The sequence below is a fragment of the Morone saxatilis genome, unplaced genomic scaffold (genome assembly GCF_004916995.1).
Source record: "Morone saxatilis isolate NCDOM2014 unplaced genomic scaffold, NCSU_SB_2.0 Contig19, whole genome shotgun sequence".
Classification (NCBI taxonomy): domain Eukaryota; kingdom Metazoa; phylum Chordata; class Actinopteri; family Moronidae; genus Morone; species Morone saxatilis.
In genome coordinates this window covers 13,439,542-13,456,572 of record NW_023339751.1, presented here as the reverse complement: position 1 = coordinate 13,456,572, position 17,031 = coordinate 13,439,542, and the positions used below count along the sequence as shown (strand labels likewise).

Genomic DNA, 17,031 nt, shown 5'->3' with positions numbered 1-17,031 from the left:
CACACACACACACACACTATCAACCCACCCTTGCCTCCCCCCTCCTTTCTCCTTCCTCCCCCCTGTTTCAGCTCTCTCACAGCTAAATCTGCAGAACCCAATGACAGGAAATTGACCTCACAGCCAAATTCTTAAGCAATTTGATCATGTTTCACATGGGCTTTTAGGACAAATGTAGGTGCATTAGGAGACTGGAAGTAGTATAACATTTTAAAATCATAACTTAGTCTGAGTGTCCGAGTGTTATTGTCGTAATTAGTGATATCGAAATGATAAATACACTGAGTGATGCATACTACTTCCAGTCAAGACAAACAAATAGGTATGAGGGAGGCAAAAAAGCAACTTAAAAAGTAAAAAATGAAAGTGATGGAGGAACAAAAGATTCTAAGGAACTAGAAGAAACTAAGTGTGTGATTTGTAAAACTGGAGGATGTCTGAAAGAAACTATGAGGAAAAAGGAGCGTAGCAAATTATAAGATGTAAAAATGTGCCTACCATTCTCCAGATAAGGAGGCGTACCTTCTGAAGGGTCGAGTCTGCGAGCCCTTCGCCCATGCTTGGAATTGTTGTGTACGAACATGTTGTCAGAGACAGCCAAAACATGGCCGTCCACATTGACGGTCGTCGATACGACAACCTGCAACAAGAGTGAAGGTAAAACATGTAATTTATTAAACAGGAAACAGAGAAATATAGTTTTATATTAGACATTTTCACTAATGTTCTGGGTTAAAGGGCATACATTAGAAATTCTGTTGTGTCCAGGTACATGCATGCATGCTACTGATTACCGGTCAAACCTCTTCAAGTGGTTGTTCTCTTTGGACGTATCAAATTACAATTACCTTGCTTCGGAGTCATTTTGTTTTTGCTTTTTAGTGTCTTGCATTTGTGTACAGCTAATTGACTATTCAATCACTAAAATACCATTTCCGTTTACCCACTCTACTAACTGTCATCATAGCTGAAGCTCAGAATTATTGATCAGCTTGTCCATCTATTTGAGGATGGAAGGCCTCCCTTTTAAAATATTACTGGAGTCATTAGCAACTGAACCGTACTCCATCCCATCACTCAACAAACATTTTACTAGGATCAGATTCCAAGCCACACTCCATATTTCATAATGCTTATTTTTGTTGTTGTTTTTTTGGCTACCACATCTCCAAACAGTGAGCCGCATGTGAATGGCCAAAGTGTTTCTGAGCCGGAAACAGAGAGCCCCTCTCAGGTTTGCTTCGCCGGTGAGTGACCTCGGTGTAGCAGTGGAATTTAGGGGGGCGCTTTTTTTGGTTGGTTTGGGAAGGGTGGGGGTGTAAGGGGGGAGGAGGAGGGGAAGTGAAAGAGCTCCATTCTTGTGAGCAGGTTCAGAGCTGGGCCAAGCTGAGGATGATGGATTGGGCCCTCTCTGGCCTCCAGCTGGTTTTTGGGGGTAATAAGTGGAGTGGAAGGCATTCAGAATACACAACTTTGGCCAGAGAAACACCTATAGTGGAGCATCTGGGAAATCTATTTAGAGAAAAATGGCATTCTAACTGTTGGACTGAAGACAAGGGATTATCATCAGCGAGAAAAATCCAAAATCTTGTTGTTTTAGTCTTAGGTTACATGTTTTAGTTTCACAAAAAGAGTGATGCTACAACTTTCTTCTTTCTTGCATTCCTTTTGACACACAGGAGTGAGAGGTGAAAGCCCTTGGTGGCTGTCATGCATCAGTCCACATTCACCCTGAGGGAAGATTTGAGGAGTCAGGGGAGGTCTGATGGTGGTGACATCAGGAGGGGACACCCTGTCTTGTCTGTTTCATGTCTGGGCTTCCTCCTGGAGGATGCTGCTTGTGTGTCTATCACAGAACAGTGCTGTCAGTGACGGACGCCCTCCTGTAGTTTGTCACTATCCTGATAGGACAAATCACACTAAACTCTTACTCTCTCACCTTGACCTACTGGGCTGCTTGTGGTGAAAATGTGGTTGGTAGGATGGATGGATGGTTGGATAAATGGATCAGCGGGGGGCGTCAATAATTTCAAGGCTCAACTACCTGACACATTAGAAGTGAGAGGGTTAAAGAAGCAGTAAAAAGTGCTCAACGGTCATGTCCCTTTAGTGTAAATCGCAGCATTTTGTCAGCCCGCAATAATGATGGTTTTCAGATGGCTTACAATGGTTTTCATTGGCTATACAGAGACCTGCATATGTGTGCGTTTAAGTGTATGCATATGTGGGTAGGAATGAGAGAGGGATGTAGAGAAAGCAAATATATGCGCTCCTAGCGTGTATGGGCATGCATCCATATGCGTGTATGCCTGCGTGTGTGCGTGCTTGCGCATATGTGTGTATAAGAAGGTATGCGTTTCCGCTGCCAGACAGATCCTGAGTTAACACTGTTGTTACATGTGGTTGGATCGTCCTCCCCTCTGCGCTGAGGCTCAGAAAGCTGTCAGGAACACAATTGATGGCACTCTTAAATCCTATATCCTTATTTGTGTCAGATGGTATTCCCTAATAAATATTCTGTCCAGAGCACACAGGACACAGAATCCTTCACTCTCTCTTTCCCTGGTTTTTGCCTCCTTCAGTGCCAATAATAGAATTACATTCATATGTGAATGTGTGTCAATGTGTAGTGTACTTGTGCATTTGTACAACTGTGTGTGTGTTTGCAGAAAGAGAGACAGACAGCGCGAGACAGAGACAGAAATAGACAGAGCATATGTGTGAAATAGATTCACCTGGAATCTGCGCATGTCTCGTGGATTCCCTGCATTCTTCAGACAGTTCTGATTGCACTTGAGGAAGAACTTTAGGAAGAATCTGAAAGAGAGCACAAAAACAAAAGCAAAAACTATTAATTATACCATTTAAGATACCTTTCTAAATGAAAATGCTGTGGAATATTTACGTCTGATCCATTCATCCAGTCAGTCAGAAACAAACGCAACATTACACTATTTCAGTTTAAGGAAGTTGAATGTATTTATCATTCCCTCAAAATCGAGAGCATCAGTCTCTTTGTCATCTCATCGCCTCACCTGAGTTCATGGGTCTTTCCCAACACCCATCTGCCACTAACATACAGGAAGTCACTTGATATTCCACCCACCTCTTTAATCCCAGGACACCCCCTGTGCAATTAAAGTTCTCCTGTTCAATAGGGAAGCAAATGAGGCCCACCTGTGACCAGGTCTTGTTTGAAGAGCATCAGGGATAAAGGACCTAACAAGGTGAGAGCGCGCCACAAAACTTATAGTCCTGTCAGGCAATTAGGCGGACACTCCTGGGACCACCGTATGCCACACACACACACACACACACACACACACACACAAGCATAACGCATACACACACACACACCCATGCACTTGTGGGTGGGTGAGGCAATTATGCCACAAATTACAACCTGGCTAATCGTCTCTGAACAAATGTCACGTCTGAGTGAGATCTGGGCTTGGTTAGTTTGTAAGCTGCCTTCCTCTCCTGCTTTCTCTCAGGACGCGTAGAATTTATTGATAAAGCCTTGTATTGAGAGTTGAATATCAGATGTGACCTCAGAGACATAAAATAGTTAAAAAAGAGAAAGATTAACAATAAGAAATATTGTCTCAGATGCAGCCCATTGTGTAAAATCTTACAAAACCACACAGAATAAACAATGAAATTGACTTGTTGTTTTTGCAAATTCTCCCCACAGAATCATGACTGATTGTGCTTTTGCTTTCTCCGATTCATTATACTGTAAATACCGTGCCATGGTATTTATTTTTCATCACATTGCACTAGCATTACTATATGCAATACTGTGGTTTCCATTGTAACACTACCTTGGCTCACAGAATCACAGCGGCTCATTGGATTACCATAGATTGCACCATAGATTGCACGGCCATTTCATTCAGCTAAATACAGTGGCTTGTGTGGCCTGTGAGGACGCTTTCACAACACTTAAGACTTCTCGTTCGCCCAGTGGGATCCCGGCCAGGCCATAAATCAGAGTCTAAAATGACCCTTCTAACCCTGGCCACATTAACACATGCACTGGTCATTTAGAAGCGTTCTTCGATAGACTCCTATACCTTATGCTTCACTGAGGGCCCAGGAGGGAGAGGAGAGGTGAGAAAATATTTTCACTCCACATCCAAGGAGCTTTGGCTCGGACATCAATAAAAGACGTTTTAACCCATGCCAGAATGCTGATTGCCTGTCGGTGTGTGGTGAGGCCATAAAAAACCTGACTTGTCATTAGTGCATTTCGCTTGATTGTGTTCACTGTGTTTTCGGGTTGCATCTGTTGGCTGATCATCAAAATGACCATTATGTACTCTAATTCCCTGACCCTGTTTTTATTTCCCCAAAGAGTCATAATGTAGAGCAGCAGACATCTGCGGAAAGCAGACCTGAAATACGACTTTTATTTGTCTGTCGCCTCTCATACAGATTGGGTAAGGCCAGTGTGTGTGTTTGTGGGTATGTGCGTGCACATCCACACGCAAAGTGTGTGTGTGTGTGGGCATGTGCGTGTACATGCATCACCCGTTGTTAGACAATTTATGTCTACCAACGGGAGATAGAATACATTTCCCAGGCAATGCATTGACTTCATAAAAGAAACATATTACTTTCAGAGTTAGTCTTGTCTCTTTCCTTGGATACTTTAATGCTTTTACATACTGTTTCGACTACAGCGAAACCAAAAGTTAAGAAACAATAAACACAAGAAATTGAGTGCCCACGCTATCATAAAGTAGCTCCTTTATGTTTACTGTTATGAAGGCAATTAAGCACAATTTCTCTGCTAAAAAGATAAGCTTAATTTTCATAGTCCACAGCAGTGGCAGTGCTATAGCATCCATTACATTTGAGTTGGTTAAGATTCTCCATGAGCACAGTGCAAATTGGTCCTTGGTGAAAAGGAGAGCAATTAAGACAAGGCCCCTCTCTCTCTCTCTTTTACTTCTTAAATATCTACAGAAGTTTGTGCTGGTGTTTTGGCACGCATGGAGACAAAAGGAGGTTGTTTAATTGTTTTTTAATGGGATATCAAGTCGTCGCTGCCATTAGATGTTGGCAATGGAGGGCAAAGGGGGATAGAGAGAAAGAATGAACTGCAATTAGGTTTGATTAAAGCTATCCTTCTCAATAATCAGCTGTTCTGACAGGACAGGGGGACCCTGGTGGCCGCTGAGATGGAGGAAGGTGTTGAGTGATATTAAGGCCAATGAAGGGGATATTAACATGGCTAATTAAAGCTCTTCCAAAGCCGGGAGAGGAGGCTCTCAGTGGACCGCACTGGATGAAATAATCGGCCAAGGCAGCTATCAGTTGGAGGAGAGAGAGAAAGGGAGTGCGGGAAGGGGTGGGGTGTAGTCCATCTGAGAGAAGGGGGGAGTAGAGGGAGGGATAGTGGGAGGCGTAAAGGAAAACTATGAAGTGTGAAGAAAGACAAAGAGGAAGACATCGACAGGCATATAGAGAAAGACTTCCAGGGCAGCCGTGGTAGCTCATTTTGACATCAACGCTCTCCGTCTGCATGCCCGAAGTCTGCCAGTATAACTAAGACCTGACATCAGCTTTTATCTCTCCGACAGCTAGTCATACAGGTCCACAAATCAACGTTAAAACAATCCTGCTCATGCCTTGGTCTAAGGCAATTAATACGATTCTCCTGTAGTACCTCCATGCTCGCCCACTGCCGAAGCTACTAATCATGCCATAATGATTTCTCTCCCTCTGGTCAAAGGGGAAATAGATTGTCTCTTTAGTAATGCAGCAGGCTCGGCGCCTTCCACTCCCTGGCTTCACAGACCCGGTAATTGAGGAGAAAAAGGCCGACTTTGGCACTTTGACTGATTTGAGGGCTGCTAGACCCTCTTATCTTTACTCTGATCATTTTAGGCTGACACTCAAAGGAAGACCCATCGCCCTAATTCTAGCTCACCCTCTCCCATCATCAAACAGAGAGGGGAATAGGAAAAAAAAGAGAAGAGAGAGAGGAAAAAAACAAACAGGCGAGGTGAGGAAGGCCTTCTCTCATTTAAATGGCTAACTTAATTGCAAGGTTGATGTCACTCATGCATAAATGTCCATCCCTTTGATTTGAGTGAAGAGGGCAAATAAGGATAATGTTGTATTATTAAGAAGGCTCCATCGACAGTGGAGGCTAGCTCTCCTGTCCATTTCATTCATTTTTTTTAATCCATTCATTTTCAGATTAGCACTATTTTTAATGACCTGTAAAAAAATTTAAGTTAAGTCTAAGCTGTTTTAAATTATTTTCACCCGCTGGTTTCTTAAATTACGTACATGAAAGCGTTTTTTTTTTTTCCTTCAATAGTACACCTTGTTCTTATTGCACAAAAGAGCTTCCCCGTATTTGTTTAGGCCGTTACACAATACACTGACAGATGGCCACAGTATCTGTAAGAGTCAGGTATTGACAACTCTAAGCTCCTGATTGGTGCCCCGGCACTAATGACTAGCATGCAGTGTCCACAGCCGGCAGCCATGACAGTGAGGTCATCCGTTGCAGGGCGGTGAGTATCGATCACCACCCAGCTCCAGCCCATCAGGCCCCAGCTGCCTCCCAGACTCAATGGGCCCCTGTTACAGGAGCCCTGTAAGAAACGGCTCCCAACACCAGACTACAATCTGCTGACACCAGATCTCTACGCTGAGATAGTAGTACACGGGTCAATAGCGTATCGGATTTCCAAAACGCCAGGGTCTTAATGTCAAGCCTCCTGCCTTCCCTACCTACTGCTCCAGTTATTAGGCACTCCACTGAACTGCATTCAGATCCCTGTTGTGACAAGACGGAGCAGGTAAAACGAGAAATAGAGACACTTATAGATCTTAATCTTCCCGAACACTTATTTATGCAACTGAGTGGTCTTGGATATATATGCCAGTTAAGTCCCTGGGAGGCCAAGCCGAGCCGCGTGGCCATTTCTGTCGTATTCTGGTTCGCCGCTGTCTTCTCTCGTCAAGCAGAGCTGTTTTTCTCGCCTTAGCTGAAGTAAACCACAGCACATTAACAATATTTGCTCTACCCCTGTACAAGCGCCGAGGGACCAGACCCACAGATCCTATCACTTCTTTATCAGGGAACAAGTGCCTCACTATCCAACCTTATTGGGTTTGGGAGATTAACCCCTTCCACTCTTGAGCTCTGCCCATCTCCTCCGAGAGCAGCAAGGCAGATGTCACTGTGATTATTATTGTTCGACATCAAATATCCCAACTACATGTCTCAGAGAATTTATTGGGTATTTCCAAGGCCTCTTTTTGTTTTTATTTCTTTATTTTCGTCAGCTTCTATTGTCAGTTCATTTTGTTGTTTCATATTTCATATTTTTGTTAGCCGTGTGTGTGTTGTGGGGGTGTCACAAATAATTTATGTGCTTCCTCTGCACCTTAAGATGTAGCCGTGTCCCTCCATTCATCCCTCTTTACCCTCTCCTCCACCATCCCCCTTTCTCTCTAATGGGCAGAGTGGCATTGACATTATTTCACTTGAGGATCCCTCACTCTGTCAATCCCTCTTCATTTACTCCATGGCTACAGGACTCATTATGGTATCTCTTCCTCCTTCTCTCTCTCTCGTACTCTCACTCATTCTCCTCACCTCCTGTCTCCCTCGCTCTCTAGCTCTCTCTCTCTCTCCTCTTCTCTCTTCACAGATCTCATCTCTCTCTCCCTCTCTCTCTTCTCCTCTCTCTCTCTCTCTCTCCGGACACTGTTAGTTTCTTACTTAAGAGAATCGCTCGTCCTCACAAATGGTTTCACGTCAAACCCACTCCTAGCAAGCCCCCACTGATTCCCTTCAGGCTTTGGCACAGGTTTACTGTAACAGATTAGACGAAGACTCGAAGCTCCTGCTAACTATCCATCACTTGCTAACAGTGGACTAAGGCTGTGTGCTTTATGCAGCTTTTAGCTCCAGCCCGCCACATACTGCATGTTTAGCCCCGAGCTTTCTCTCTGCCTCTCCCATCCCCTCACATCAAGATACTGCTGAGGCTGTGTACTGTTGCACGCTGTTCTTTGTTTTACTCTGAATACGCCTTTTCTCTACCAGGACTTTGAACACAATATAATAAGACACAAAACATAAATAATTCTGCGTTGTTTTGTCTTGCGCAGCTTTATTTTACGAGCGAAATCAAACACTGGTTTGCCGCCATAGAGCCAACATCATCTACATCCAGACTGGAATTCATAAATATAACTGAATCATCACCGGGACCATAAAAAACGTATGATGATGATTACTGATAATGACTATGACAGTCTCAACGATGTCAGTCATGAGGTTGCTGACATTACAAAAATAATCACGTACATTAGCGATGCAGTTCTCAGGAATATTTACTCTGCTCACCAGCTGGACGGCAGAGAGGTATCTCCAGGTTATTTTTGCGCAGGAGGAGAAATATGGTGCTTTGATTACTGGTCAGCATTGGAGCTCGGGGCCTTGAGGAAATACCAGTCAGCACCTCCCTGCACTAGCGAGATGGAAGATAAGCATATGTTGGAGTAACTGGCCTGGGTGAATAGTAGTATTTAGGGTGTTAGACGTGGGGTTCTGGAAGGCCCCTGAGCAGGCCTACAATGAGAGCCATACAGTGCCGTCTCTCTCCTGTGGCACCTTGGAGTGATCAGACCCAGGCAGGACGCAGAGGAACGCAGCTGTACGGGCAAAGCCAGCAGGGGGGCTTTGACCATTTACCAACAGCCATGCTGGATCCAGCAGGCCATTGGGGGCTTATTTGCATGTGTGTGTGTGTGTGTTATATATAGGTCGGTGAGTCAGTGGTTTTGCTGTCTGTCCATGCATGTTCAAATGTATGCGAGTGTATTTCTACATCATATTATTACTAATGTATAATACATACATCTAAAGTGGCTGTCAGGACTGGTCAGTCATCATAAAACATGAGGCAGCCACTCTGACATCGCCACCACATTAACGCGTTCTCAGAAGAAAAAAAACTGGACTGTCATGTAGGCAGGGGGGATAGAGACAGAAAGACAGAGAGCGGGTCGGTGCTTAAAGCTAACAGGTAACCTTTCTGTGCACCTAGGACAAAGGCAGGGGGAAAAAGAAAATGTCAAATTAAGAGAGGCCAGGCAGAGAGACGTGGCTGCCATATTTGTGTGAAAGCCCAGTGCTGTTGGCAGCAGAGATGGCTGCTTTCTGATTCATCTGGGGCCGTATGGCAAAGCTTTGTCAGTCTGTGCGAGGTATAAATAATTCAGGGTGAGAGATGGCAATTACAGGGCCCTGCACAACCAAAATGAATATTTTATAAGGACTAAAACTGCCCTGGAATGAATCACACACATGGAGTCACACACACATACACACACACGCACACACACACACAAGCATAAGTGAATGTGAGCACGCACACTCGCGTAAGCACACATGCACCCAAACATACACACACAAAGGTAGCACATATGAACCCTTAGCATAGCTGTTGTATTGTTGACTATATAACTATTATTATTATATAAAGCCCGACATTGTGGGTTAATAATTTTTAATATGCTTGCATTTGTGATTTCTTACAATATTTGGTTAAGGGGGAAGGAGTGTGTTAGATTTTCTGTTCTGTTCTGTTATTCTATTGTGAAAAAAACATGTATTTACCACCACAAACAAACAAACACACCTGTTTAAGATATTAGCAAACTATTCAGTCGCCCAAATGAAACACATTAGCAGAAAATAAAAATAAAAGCAGAAAGTGTTGTCAATATATAGAAAAGATCTACACAAAAAGCAGTCTCCAGAGACTCAGAGCCTTTACTTTTGACCCTGTAAATATGGTCTTTGTGTGTGAGCAAGAGGGAGGGAGGGGGGGCAAAATGCTAATGGGAAAAGATTAAACCCAAAAGCCGCCTGGAGCATTTACCTCTAAAGGGTTTTGTCTGTCAGGTTTCCTGCAAAACTCTGTCTTTATAATTCTGAGACAAAAAATAACATTGTTCCCTAGTCCTGAGGAGCGCAGTGGCTTGGTTGAATGGCCATTGTGTGGGCCTAGCTAATGATACCTTAGCTTTTGTGAGAGGGAGGCCAGGTAGGTCTGTGACATCAGCGCCACACAAGTGCTTCTCTGTCCGGATGTTTAGGGAAGGATTTCGTCCATGGTGGGAAAAGGGTATAGAGAATAAACAGGTCCTGTTTTTGTACCAGCATTTTGAAACCCTCTGCCACAGGGCTGTGCTGAGAAAAAATAAATTGCATTTAAAATAACTTTTTTTATTTTAAATTATTATCATTACTTTTATCTAATTATGTGAATATATATATATATATATAAATACATCAATTTCTGGAAGAATTGCTTCAGCAGAGAATGATGTAATTCCAGGAGTGTCTTTTTTCCCCCTCTTTTTATTTCAGCGGGAGTGTGGGCGTTTTATTTGTCAGTCCAAAGGGAAGATGGCAACCCTCTGAGGGAGGAGAGACCCCAAGCATGAAGACACAGATCGCATGTGTTGGAAAAAGTGACAGCGAGGCAAATGCTAAGAGAAAGCTGCTTCCTAACCGAACCGCACACTGTTAGCGATACAGCTAGCTGTTGTGAAGGCAGCTGACAAACCCGTAGCGTGGCATGTCTCGCCCCGTTTGTGAGTTTTCAAAGAATATGATTTGCAAATAACATGAGTCTCTGGGCATAGACTGGGCATGTAAGTACGGTGAACAAAGCCCCCCTGCTCTGCTGAGGGAAACCCTTACTTGTCAGCTCAGTTCTTTGTCAGGAACCTGACAGATAAATAGACAGTGTTTTGCCGCTCACTTCTCCTGCCTTATGTACACAGAGGCGTGTGTCTGCTTCCCCATACAGGTTGACTTGCTTTAGGGGAGGAATTTGTTAAAAGATACCCCACCGCTTCTCGGGGCAATGACTGAAAATATTGTGGGCCACTTCAGACAGCCTCAAACAACAAACAATGGGGGTTGATGTGTAACCAGATAAAACACAGATCGAATAGCTGGGTCTAAGCACCACTACAGGGCTTATTTTTCATGCAAATTACTACTAATGAGCTTCCTGAAATCTGACTAATTATATCAAAGTGATTTCTTTAATTAGTTTGTAATAATTCCTCGCATAAACATCATAGTAAACAGATTAAGCTATATAAAAATATCAATTTGTCACACTTTATATGAGATGCTGTGCAGTTGACGCTAATCTTGCTTCTCCAAAATGCCAGAGCAAACATTTATTAAAGAATTAAATATGTACTTAGAGAATGTTTGGTAACATTAAGGAAGCATATCTTTTGCATATTTGTCATGGTTTCTCCGCAACGATCTCTCTAACATATAAGAGAGAAAAGGGAAACATAATGAAGTGAGTGTAATGACTTATACATATGCAACTGGTGAAAGAGAGTCAAGCTAGTAATTAAATAGTATAATATAAAATATATTATGGAATTCTCTGCTTAAGAGTAATAAAATATTGTGTGAATATCTAACTAAAACAGAGGCAATGTTATTGTAATCCGACATCAGAGATTACACCACTGAGTGACTGGAAATACTGCATGTCAAATCCAAATACCTATTTGAAAAATAACAGACGACTCCAGAAAAGATAAGAAATTGCATTTATCTACCACTTTGCACCTCTTGTTAATCCAACAACATTCCTCAAACCCCTGAAGAGTAAAAATATCTAATATACTACCAGTCACAAGAGAACTCATACGACTACCGATCTTTCTGATACCCTCAATCTGCACTGAGATGGATTAAACATTCAATTTGTTACTCGCCAGACCACCACCTAGGTTCACCACTTACCATACAAATGGAAAACACGCTAGTAATCTATTAGCCTGCCTGGCCTGACACTGTATTATGTTGTATTTGTATTATATTTACTTCAGGGAAATTACGATTCAAGTCATATTTATCTTCATGTGGAAATGTGTGTCTAAATGGAAATCACCTATAGTGCGAGTGTGGATGCAGAGCAATACTAATGTGATCCATGAACCGTGCGATTTAGTCACCCTCTATGGATGCACTATGGGCTGATTCTACATATCAAACATGCTCTCCCCCTGTTAAGGCCCATACCCAGAGCCCCTGATGCTGTTTGATAATTATTACGCTTACATTACAACACAAGACCTTGCCTGTGGAGCTGGAAGAGCAGCCCCCTTCCCCATAAACACACACACACACGCACGCACACGCATGCATGCACACCCTTTGTCATATACAGTAGTAAACAGCTTCCCAGTAAGCTGTTTGCACTTCACTGCCCGCTCTAGGAAATAAAAACAAAGAGCAAATTGGGGGTTTTGCGTCTCAGTGAATAAATAAGGTTGTTTTACTCACAGAATCCATTACCTTTTAAAACATGTGCCTAATGCGTTCAGCCTTTTCATTTTACAAACAAAGCCCAAATTAGGAATTAAATACATTCGTATTTAGATAACGGCATTAGCTTTATGACATCAATGTGAAAAAGTTGGACGCCATCCATATCATTCCCATGCTTCCATTGTTACGTTAAATTGCAATATTAATCCTGGCTCAAACCAAGGTACTGTAGCTTTTATGCAGTACACTTGAATTATGCTATTGAAGTAATTGATAGTGATTCAGTCATTGAAGGTACTAATCCCATGATTCAGTTCATCTCTCTCAGTGCCATTTACCTCCAGATGTTTAGAGTTTGGGGTAATCAATAAAGAGGGAATAAAGATTGGCATTCACAATACTCCCCTTGACAAGCTCCAGCCGAATGTTTGTCAAGCAAATTAAACACACTTAGACTTTTCACCTGCTCCTACAACGACACCACATATGGCCGTGAAGTTAAAAATAAGAAACTCTGCATACATTACCATGCATAATGCACAACTCCCTCCATTTAATATGCAAATTTTGTAAAATATTACTGAATACCTTCTGTTCGGAATGAATAAATTTGAATTGCAATTAGAATAATCTTGTATAATTAATGAAAACTGTCAATTTTGGTTCCGAAGTAATTTGATTAGCATGTTGATAGGACACTTATCAAGTTCAGTAAACTGTTAGATTAAGAAGATGAAAAAAAAGATTCTAAGGATATTTTTCTCAACGGCTCTGACATTTTCCCTTGGCATTGTAAACAAAGACAGTAGCTGGCAAACTTCCTGAATCGAGGGGCGAGAAAGGGAGGGTGGAGAAACAGAAAAAGAGAAATAGAGACGAGGACAGAGATAGAGAGCCTCTTGAGATAATCTGTGAATCTCAGTCCACAGATGAAAAGGAGTCTATCGTCAAGGCTCCTGAGTGAGCTACTCATCTCTGCCCTCTGCTCTCCAGCTAAGCCCAAGTTTATGGGATTTATCTCGTGAACCATTTGTAGTTTTCACATCACATGATGAGTTAAAAACAGCACACAGCTTTTCTAAATGTTTCGAGGCTATAAATGTAGAGTTCTTAGCTAAAACCCACAGACAACTGATCCCAGTTTACAATTCATCTGAGAGTAGCTATCTATTAGCGATCAACAAATTGATGTACGCCATTGTTGTATTGTATAAAACAGAACCATCTGCACTGTCTACAGATGAACAGAGCTAGTGACCTCCTTTTCCCCTCTCTTTCTCTGCTCATTAGCTATCCTGAACCTCTTTCTCTCCTGCTTTCAGTTTTCAAACCCCCAAATGAGACCTAAATCGCTTGCAATACAGGTTAGCTCGAGGAAGGGGGGGGGCAAACATCTGTCGTGCTAGGTACCCACACGCAGCTCGGGGTATCTCCTGCGAGGAACTTTGGGGATGTTTAATTCATAAACGCTGTCATCCATGTAAACCTCCTGATTTCATAATGACTAACTCTTGGTGGTTTAATTAATTTAATAATGCCTTTCAGAAGCCATAAATGAAAGGGTCTCTGAAGTGGTGCATTAATTAGCCAGCGCCGATGCTATCCCTGTCAGACTGGTGGCTGTCAAAAGGAGGGCAAAGCGGAGGATGGGCACAGCTGACGTCCTGAGGTCAGGGGTCATGCCAATCATGCTCCTCACCACACTTAATGAGTCATAATTTGTGTCGAGTATACACATGTATTAGGGTCAACCTGTGGTCATGTCCATAATTCTCTCCCCTTGCTAGGCTACATGAAAATAACTGGCCGGGCGACAAGGTAGTTACATTCTCCGTAATAAGCTGTGGCACGGCCACATTATGTTGCTACTTGTATTTACATGGAAACCACCTCTGAAAGCACAATCCATCGCAGCTTTGCCTTTACCTTTTCATGAGGTTGATATCGTTACTGTCTACATCTTTAGCTCTAATTACAATGTTATGCCTTGCTTGCTCACAAGGTTATAACATAGAATAAATCAAACTTCATTAAAAGTCTCAACAACTCAACGCATGAGCACACAAAATCATCACAGAGCCAGCCAGATTATATTCCAAACTAACTCCATGCATCTCATAAAGAGGTTGTTTTCCTTTTTCATATTTCATAAATATGAACCAGGGTGGTTTGTGTCTGTGCCTGTCCATTTATTACCATAAAAATCAGCTGACTGAAGTATCTCACTATCTGTGGAGGCAATTAACTGTTTTGAGAGAATGCGTAATACGGGACTTTGTAATGGTATCATTTGGAGTCAAGGCACAGATGCGCCGTGCGGAGCCATACTGTAATTAGAGAGAAACGCTGTACAGGTTTTCCACTAATTAGCAAATTATGCTGAAAATAGCATCAAGCTAATTAACAGTTATTATGGCATTTTTGAAAGTATGACTTTAATTAGCAAAGTCCTGACGCAGGCAATTTCAAACTCGTCTCCGAGAAGATGAGGAAGAAAAGAAAAAAAAAAACATGGGGCATGATCAAGAAGATACCCAGATTATTATGATGCCGTCAAAAACTAAAGGAAGAGGAAAAAAAACAGGAGGGAAAAAAGAGAGACTGAGTGAGTGAGGGAGGGAAGGGAGGAGGAGGAGGAGGAGAAGGAGGAGGAGGACTGGGGGGGGTAAAGCTTTTGTGTGTTGTGTCTGAATCTCCATCCAAATGAGGGGACATGTGTGCTGTGCCACGTTGCCAAGAGGAGCCCTGAGCCGTGTGCCCAGTGTCAGGTGGCAGCGGCTCACCCCTCAGCTACCAGGCGAAGACGAGAGTGAGCTCAGCTGGTGCCCACAGCCACTCACTTATTCTACTCCGCTGCACATTAAAGGAGCCCTCGAGTGGAGCCAAGTAACGCCAGCCAGCCAACCTGACAACAACACTCCACCTCCTCCTCATTTCCAACAGTTCCTCTTAGCACTTCCAGGGACCCACCTTGGACCTAATGACGGTCGGTGACAACAGATAAACCTGAAGAGTTCTGCACCCTCTTAGTTTCGGAAAGTAAAATATCTTCTCCGTCATTTTGGAAACGCTGTGCGGAATAATTTCGGTCATTCATTAACATCCCAATTGTTGATACAATGGACAAAAAGTGAGTATATGGGAGGTGTTTCATAGAAAATGTGTTTTTAAAGGCACCTGTGCAGAACCTTTTGAAGGAAGGAAGTGTCACCAGTGGAAGTGAGGAAAAGAGTAAAAGAGGAGTGGAAGAGATGGAGGAAGAGAGGAGAGAAGGAGAGGGGTGGACTGAAGGGTCTTTGAAGGCCCAGTGTGTGAGAGAGAACAGAAGTGTGCCTAGCCCCAGGCAGCCTACGGCTCAGGCCCATTAGCTAGACTGACCTTGCCCGCGCCTTTGTCTTTGTGCTCTCCTCCCGCTGCTTCCCCTTCTCAAGCATTCCCTTTTTGTTGTCTCCGAGCGAGATTGGGAAGGGGGCCATATCTTTCAGCTTTCTAAACCTCCCAACCCCCCATCTACCACTCCACCCCCCCTCACACACACACACACCCCCCACGCCTTGCCTGGAGCTTGTGCCCCAGAGGGCTCAGTACAGTGACACCCCTAGCCGGTGGCCACCTCTGCCCCGACGAGAACTTGGCTGGAGTGGTCAGTGCCCTAAAGACCCCCAGAGAAAATTCTACATATCAGGGGGCCCAAATCATGGCGCTGCAGGCCTCGCATACGTGCACCCACTCTGGGCAGCCTGCCTCTTTATTGCCTGCCTCTCATTTGAGAGGATGGAGCTTGGCTGCCAAGTTTTGACACCGCCACATATGGCCTCCTCCATCAATCGGACTAATCAAGCATCAAGGGGAGGCAGGACCAGCTTAATTGCCAGCCAGATATAGCTGCTCTCACTTGACGTGCAACCTGAAATAGAAACAGGTCTGAGGAGACATGACAGAAGATAAATGAATACAGCCATTGTTCTAATAATTGTATCAAAATACACTTCTACACATATTCTCAATCCACACTCTACACAAATAACAGCTAATGCAATAGATGTTATTTCAACATGAGAAATCAACACGATTGCAAATATTGCCTTAATATAGCGTCATCTACTCATTAAAACGTGGATTATGTTCACATTTGTAATGTTTGGTACCTCAGGTTAGAGAAGTGTACAGTAAGTTGTTAGGAGTTTTTTTTTCCCATGCAGGCTGCAGTGCTCTGCTCCTCCAGAGTCCTTGAGGCGTTCTGCCTGCCTCTCTCAACTTCCTGTTTCCCTACACCCCCCACTGGGGTAGCAGCCACGGAATAACTTAGCACATGGAATGAGGAGGAGAGATCAACAGCAGTGATCCATTCATCTTGAGTTTCTCCTGTCACTCTCTCTTTCCGTTTGTAAACACTGAGGGTCTGTGGTCAGAATGGCCTTTTGTCCACTGTGTTTTTCCGCGTCCCTCTCTTATTCACTTCAAAGGTAACAAGTGACAGATGTCTGTCTTCTCTGCGGTCTTAAACACTGAGGCTCTGCGATAGCATCTGGGCTGAATGTCAAACTGTGAATCTTCCCTAAGAATGTACTGTGGTTATGCCAAGCTCATTGTTATTAATGTCAGGGACATTGCCTACAGAAGTATTTAAGATACTCCCTGTAGTTCACAGCAGGGTGCGTGTGGGGGGTGTGGTGGGG

The 17,031-nt window shown here is 43.4% G+C and overlaps 1 protein-coding gene across 8 annotated transcripts in view; it reads right to left on the bottom strand.

Moving 5' to 3' along the window:
- The window catches only part of LOC118329332 (transcription factor COE3), a 67,229-nt gene that overhangs the window by 25,229 nt on the left and 24,969 nt on the right, over positions 1–17,031 (bottom strand). For 4 of the 8 annotated variants that reach the window (XM_035663460.1, XM_035663465.1, XM_035663461.1 and 1 more), the window contains exons 7-8: positions 2,736–2,817; positions 499–640 (exon numbers count right to left, since the gene is read on the bottom strand). In XM_035663460.1, coding sequence (XP_035519353.1) covers positions 499–640; positions 2,736–2,817 — 224 coding nt within the window. The remainder of the gene's footprint in view (positions 1–498; positions 641–2,735; positions 2,818–17,031) is intronic. The other 4 variants (XM_035663463.1, XM_035663464.1, XM_035663467.1 and 1 more) reach the window with 1 other exon arrangement.